Source organism: Lactuca serriola, chromosome 4 (genome assembly GCF_051521515.1).
Source record: "Lactuca serriola cultivar US96UC23 chromosome 4, Lser_US96UC23_V15, whole genome shotgun sequence".
In the NCBI taxonomy this organism is placed as follows: domain Eukaryota; kingdom Viridiplantae; phylum Streptophyta; class Magnoliopsida; order Asterales; family Asteraceae; genus Lactuca; species Lactuca serriola.
The window spans coordinates 284,891,937-284,899,133 of NC_136411.1; the positions used below are offsets into that span (position 1 = coordinate 284,891,937).

Here is a 7,197-nt window from a genome sequence, read left to right on the forward strand (position 1 = left end):
ATTTTGGGGGACATCAGAGCAGAGAAGAGCACTTTTGGAGAGGAGAATTCGAAGGTTTTAGCAAGGGTTTGTCCGTTAATCATTTGGCAACATTATAAATTCTTCCTTGTAAGCACTTTAGCACTTAATTTCATCTTTTAAACTTGTTAAACTTATTCTAGCCATGTGTGGCTAGAACCCTAACTTTTCCAATTTCATGTTTTGACTTTTTGGTTGTGAATCAAATCATATGACCTGATGTTTGTGTTTAATTTCTATCTAGTGAACTGATTTTACTTCAATCGAATGTTTGATTCTAATAAAGATTCTTATTAGCCATTTGAATTAGGGTTAGGTCATTCAAGTTATTCATTTTGCAAAATTCGTAATTGTTTTGTGAATTGAACTAAGTAACAAGCATTAAATTGATTTCTTATGAATGAATTTAGCGTAAATCTTTTCACACATTCTTACGCTCCCGAGCTTGTGAGGAGTATTGGGTGTTGTTGGGAACATTCACAATAAGCTTAATGCAATCTTTTAGTCTAATTCTAAGAGCTTGTTTAGATTAGGTTAGTAAGGTTAGGATTAATCAAAGAGTTTGTTTTAATTGATTAATTTGGTGAATGGAAAGTGTTAGAGCTTGTTAACACTTTAAAGTACCAACTTAGATAGAATGAAACAAATTTCTTGTCATCTTTGATTCACATTGTTGGTTTGTTATATATGAAGTTGGAGTCATTACAAAATCTGAACTTAATTCACTCATTTAGCCGATTACGTGTGTTTTTAATTTGTTTGTTTAATCATTGCATTCTAAACCCCCCTCTTTACTGTTGGTGACCATAGTACCTTGCGCAAAGAGGTATATACTAATTATCCTATGTCTCTGTGGATCGACCCTACTTTCCTTGTACTACCTTTTAGTGCAATCTAGTGGGATTCTTTTGGAGTATATCGTACCCCTTTATTTGTTGTGTTTGACACGCCTAACAAATTGGCGCCATTGCCGGGGACATGGTGGTACTAATTGTTTATGCCTAGATCTTTTCGTACAGGTATACCATTGCCAGTTGACTCAAAGATAGAAAGGACTGCAAAGAAGTTAAGGAAGCAAGCCAAGCTTCGTAAGAGGCAACCGGTTTCTGGTACTTCTTAATCATCTACTCCCCCAGTCATCAACATTTGGGAGGACATAACCCTCTAAAGTGTATCAGCCTCAGAAACAGAAAGCCCATCACTCTCACCACAACCATCCTCACCCATAAATACCACCCCACCCTCTTCACCTGTTCATAATATCCTAAACACTTCACCTACAGAAACATCACCCACTTCTCAAGCCATGGCAGACAACCCTGGAGGGAATCAAGGTCCTCCAAACCTACCACCCGAACAAACTCTCCGTCAATGGTCAAGACAAGAGGTTACTCAACAACCTCTTTGCATCACATACCCAGCCGCCACCAACTAGGAACTAAAATCCAGGCTCATTCACTTACACCCAACATTTAGGGGCCTGGTAAATGAAGATCCTCACAAGTTTCTCACCGAGTTTCATGTAGTATGTGTGGGTATGAAACCACACAATGTCACAGAGGATCAGATCAAGCTTAGGGCATTCCCCTTCGCAGTGCAAGACACAGCCAAATACTGGCTCTATGACCTCCCATCGGGGACGGTGACTACTTGGGTAGACCTTGCAAGGTTGTTCTTGGATAAGTACTTTCCCGAAATGAAAGCTTCATCCCTATGGAGAGAAATTATCGGAATCAAGCAACACAAAAGAGAAGATTTCCACACATATTGGGAAAGATTTAAGAAACTTTGTGCCCGTTGTCTAAAGCACGAGATTACCGAGTATTAGCTCCTACAGTACTTCATTGAAGGCATGACCCCAATGGAAAGAAGACTTCTAAATGCTTCTAGCGGCGGATCTTTACCCAATAAGACTCTAACTGAAATCTGCAATCTAATCAAGAACATGGCTGAAGATTGCAAACATTCAAGCCATGATGAAGAATGGTACATGGATGCACTCCGAGGTGGGAAGTTCAAACTCCTCAGATTGAAGCTCAATTGTCCGAGCTCACAAAAGTAGTAATGACGCTGGCCAAAGACAAAGGTGTGCAACCCACACCCCGCCCATGCGGTATTTGCACTCAAGTGGGGCATCCAACCGATATGTGCCCACAACTTCAAGAGGAAGATTATGAAGAAGCAAAAGTCATGGGAGGCTATTCCAGGTCAGATCAGAGAGGTTATAAGCAACCACGAGGTGATCAGAGATGGAACAATAATCAGGGTTGGGGAGGAAATCAACAAGGAAATTATCAGTTAAATCAATCACATCAATACCAGCTAAGACCACCATTTCCTCAAAATTAACAAAGACCACCCTTCCAACCTCAAAATTACCAGCCAAGGCATCCACAACAACCACCTCCACAAGCAGGTTCTTCAAGCATGTCACTAGAAGATATTGTCAAAAGCCTTGCTACAAGCACTCAAAGCTTCCAACAAGAAACCAAGGAGAGCATAGAAATCTTGGAGCAACAAGTGTCACAACTTGCTCAATCCGTAAGTAAGATGGAATCACAAGGCAAGCTACCATCTCAAACGGAGAAGAACCCGAAACACAATGCTTGTGCCATTACTTTAAGAGGTAGGAAAAGCTATGAAGGTCCAAGGATGCCGGATGAAGAAGAGGAAGAGAAAGAGATAGAGGTGGAAGAAGCTATCAAAGAAGAGGAGGAGGAGCCCATAGAGACCAAAGTGAAAGTCACACTAGCTCCATTTCCTTCAAGGTTGGCCAGCACCAAAAGAGAACGGGAAGATGATGAAATCATTGCCATGTTTTGAAAGGTTGAAATCAATATCCCTCTTTTAGATGCTATTACACAGATTCCTAGATATGCTAAGTTCCTCAAGGAACTTTGCCCATCTAAGAAAAAGCTTAAAGGAAATCAAACTATGAAAGTTGGTGAAAATGTTTCAGCTGTGTTACAAAAATGGCTACCAAAAAATGCAAGGACCCGAGTGTTTTCACGGTTCCTTGTAAAATGGGTAACATTTTTGTACCATGTGCCATGCTTGATCTTGGAGCATCAATTAATTTCTTACCCTATTCAAGTTATAAGACAATGGGAATTGGACCTTTAGAAAAAACCGGAGTTATCATTCAACTTGCCGACCGGTCTTTGGTACACCCGAAAGGTGTATTGGAGGACGTGTTAGTGCAAGTTAATGAACTTGTATTTCCCGCTGACTTTTATGTTTTGGATATGGGTGATGAAAACATCGCACAATCGAACTCCATCCTTTTGGGGAGACCTTTTATGAGTACCGCAAAAACAAAAATAGATGTATTCAATGGTACTTTGTCTATGGAGTTCGATGCTGAAGTGATTAACTTTAATATATTTGAAGCCATGCATTATCCTAGTGATATTCATTCCTTAAACTTCATAGATGTTATTGATACCTGTACTAATGATTGCTTTGAGATGTCAAGCCAAGATGTGCTAACCACCATCTTGAGCAAACACTTTGATGAGACAGGGATTAAGAATTTGGCTGACAAGTACACATTGGAGGATGAACTGATTGAAACAATCAATTCCTTGGAAAAATCACAACCCATGAGAGTTGAACCACCCCACATGAAGCTAAAAAGTTCCAATCTGAAACTTCTCCCATCCATAGTACAACCACAAACTCTTGAGTTGAAGGCTCTTCCCGACCATCTCAAGTATGCCTATCTTGGAGAGGAAGAGACATTACCGGTGATAATTTCAACCAAGATAGCACGAGAAGAAGAAAAAAAGTTGGTTGGAATTTTGAAGAAGTACAAGGAGGCTATTGGTTGGACCATTGCGAACATAAAAAGGGTTGAATCCATCATTATGCATGCACAAAATACTGATGGAAGAGGACTTCAAGCCAACCCGTGAAGGCCAAAGGAGATTGAATCCTCCTATGATGGAGGTAGTGAAAAAAGAGATCATGAAGCTAATGTAGGTGTAATCTATTGCATTTCTGATAGTAAGTGGGTAAGTCCCGTGTAAGTTGTCCCGAAAAAGGTCGGAGTCACTATTGTTAAAAACTCCGAAGGGGAATTGGTACCCACCCGTGTGCAAAATGGGTGGAGGGTTTGTATCGATTTTAGGAAGTCGAATGCTTCCACACGCAAAGACCACTTCCCTTTGCCATTTATTGATCAAATGTTCGAAAGATTAGCTGAGAAATCTCATTATTGCTGCCTTGATGGTTTTTCTGGTTTTCACCAAATTCCGGTTGCCCCGGAAGACCAAGAGAAAACCACATTTACATGTCCTTTTGTCTCCATTGCATATAGACGCATGCCTTTTGGCTTGTGCAATTCACCAGCGACTTTCCAAAGATGGATGGTGAGCATATTTTCAGAATATGTCGAAAATATCATTGAGGTTTTCATGGACGATTTTATTGTTTATGGAAATTCTTTTAAAGAATGTTTGCAAACTCTCACCAAAATCTTACAAAGGTGCATTGACACAAATTTAGTCCTCAATTATGAAAAATGTCATTTTATGGTTGACAAAGGGCTTGATACTTGGACATGTGGTGTCACAAAAAGGTTTAGAAGTTGACAAGGCCAAAATTGATGTTATTAAGAGCTTACCATGCCCGACGAATGTTCGGAAATGCGTTCTTTTCTTGGTCATACAGGTTTTTATCGGCGGTTTATTAAGGATTTTTCCAAAATCACTGTGTCGACTTCTACAAAAGGAGGCTGATTTTGAGTTTGGTGATGAATGTAAGAAGGAATTTGATCATTTGAAAGACTTGTTGACATCTGCCCCCATTATTCAACCGCCAAATTGGGATCTTCCATTCGAGATCATGTGCGATGCTAGCAATACCGCGGTTGGGGCGGTTTTGGGACAAAAGGTTGACCGAGCTCATCATGTCATCTACTATGCATCCAAGACCTTGGATAGTGCACAAAGCAACTACACCACAACGGAGAAAGAGTTGCTTGCTATTGTCTTTGCTCTATAGAAGTTCCGACAGTACCTCCTTGGAACTAAAGTGATCTTATATTTGGTCAATGCAGCCATAAAGCACTTAATTACAAAGAAAGATTCGAAGCCGAGGTTAATACGGTGGATGTTGCGTTTTCAAGAGTTCGACATTGAGATCAAGGACAAGATTAGAAAGGAGAATTTAGTTGCGGATGATCTAAGCCGCATTGTATGACCCGAATATGGTATACGAATCTGTGACACATTTCCAGACGAACATCTATTTGTAGCCAAAGAAGCACCATGGTATGCAGATATCGTCAATTATTTGGTTACAAGTCAATTTCCCCCAGATTCATCCCGTTGTCAAAAAGATAAAATCAAGAAGGAGGCCAAGCGATATATATGGGACAATCCGTACCTTTGGAAGTACTGTGCAGATCAAATGATCCGAAGGTGTGTTGAGAAAAAAGAGGTACAATCTATCCTTAATTTTTTCCATTCTTATGCTTGTGGTGGTCACTTTGTACCCCAATGGGTAGCTAGGAAAGTTTTAGATAGTGGATTCTTTTGGCCTTCTATATTTCATGATTCTTATGTGTTTTGTGCACATTGCGAAAAGTGCCAAAAATCCGGGTCTTTAAGCTCTAGGAATCAAATGCCCCTAACTTCCATTTTAGTGTGTGAGATATTTGATGTATGGGATTGACTTTATGGGACCATTTCCGCCCTCTTTTGGTTGTTCATACATTTATTGGAGGTGGACTATGTGTCCAAATGGGTGGAGGCTAAGGCCACCTGTACTAATGATTCCAAAGTTGTGGTAGATTTTCTTAATGTACAGATTTTCTCACGGTTTGGCACACCATTTCTGCAATAGGATGCTTGTAACACCGTAAATTTCAAAACAATTTTTCATTTAAAAATAGCCGTTTAATTCTTAGAAACACTTGTTTAAAATCTCAATCATAATCGAATTACAAAACATAACTCCATTTCCACTTGCATAGAAAACCAGGATCCTCCAAAACATGACTCTTTCTCTGGTGTGTACAATCAAGCCGGTGCCGTCCCGTGATACTGAAAGAAACCTGAAAAACATCACACAAAACACTGTAAGCACGAAGCTTAGTGAGTTCCCGAAAATACCACACACATAACACGTATTAGCCGCTCGAGGCTATAACTCTATGGGTCTGTGCACCCAAACTCTGTGAACCCTCAGGTTCTAACTTTGTGAACCTTCCGGTTCGAACTCTAGGAACCCTTTGGTTCCAACTCTGTAAACATTCACAGCATAAATCACATAGAAATAATGCAGTACAACACATAACAAACATAGCATACAAATACTCTGTCACATAACTCTGGTTACCTACTCAAGGTAAGGTATAGTGAGAAGACTAACATGGCAAGCAGAAAGCAGATATCCCCACACTTAAATCTCGAACTCGCCACCGCCTAACATGTAAGGCAAATACTCTCATGAATATAACTCTCGAGACTAGAATCAAGCCTCTCATGGCACCCTCTTAAGGGTAAAAGACTATTTTACCCCTCTCTTGGCCCAAAGGCCACATCGCTGACCAAACCCTAAAAGTCAACGGCCAACCCTTGGTCAAAATCAAAGTCCTCAGTCAAAGTCAACCCCTGACTGACCCTACTCGCCGAGTCAACCCTATGACTCGCCGAGTTCCCATAATCAGAACTTCACTCAATCCGCGACCTAACTCGCCGAGTCACCCCGAGACTCGCCGAGTCCAACAAATCTAAGTCCACTCGCACACAAATCACCGACTCATCCCTTGACTCACCGATTCTCGACTCAACTAGGGAATATCGGGACCCTTCGACAAGACTCGCCGAGTTCAAGAATAGACTTGCCGAGTCTAAGGCTATCATCAACCTACTCGCCGAGTTGTTCATACAACTCGCCGAGTTCCAGGCCATCTTCATCCAACTCGCCGAGTCCCAGCTCATCTTTAAGCAACTCGTCGAGTACACCCATGTGACTCGTCGAGTAACACCGGTCTGAATCCATTCAGAAGCATTCCAGGCCATGCAATTGCTCCAAAACATAGATCTAGCCTCCTACCACTCATACATCACGTAAAGTGGCAAACTTTACGTGAATCCAAAGACATCTAGGCCATTTGCACAATGGGCTAGGGTTTGGGGACATGATGGCTCCACAAAACACTCCAACACAGGG

General features: G+C 41.0%; 1 protein-coding gene across 1 annotated transcript; it reads left to right on the forward strand.

Moving 5' to 3' along the window:
* The first annotated feature begins 2,990 nt into the window (after positions 1 to 2,990).
* LOC145099397 (uncharacterized) lies at positions 2,991 to 3,932 on the forward strand. The gene has a single exon (XM_079036978.1). The coding sequence runs from the start codon at positions 2,991 to 2,993 to the stop codon at positions 3,930 to 3,932; it is 942 nt and encodes a 313-aa protein (XP_078893104.1).
* The last annotated feature ends 3,265 nt before the right edge of the window (positions 3,933 to 7,197 follow it).

Coding starts and splice junctions, on each gene's coding strand:
- LOC145099397 (XM_079036978.1), top strand. CDS start 2,991: ATGGCTACCAAAAAATGCAAGGACCCGAGTGTTTTCACGGTTCCTTGT.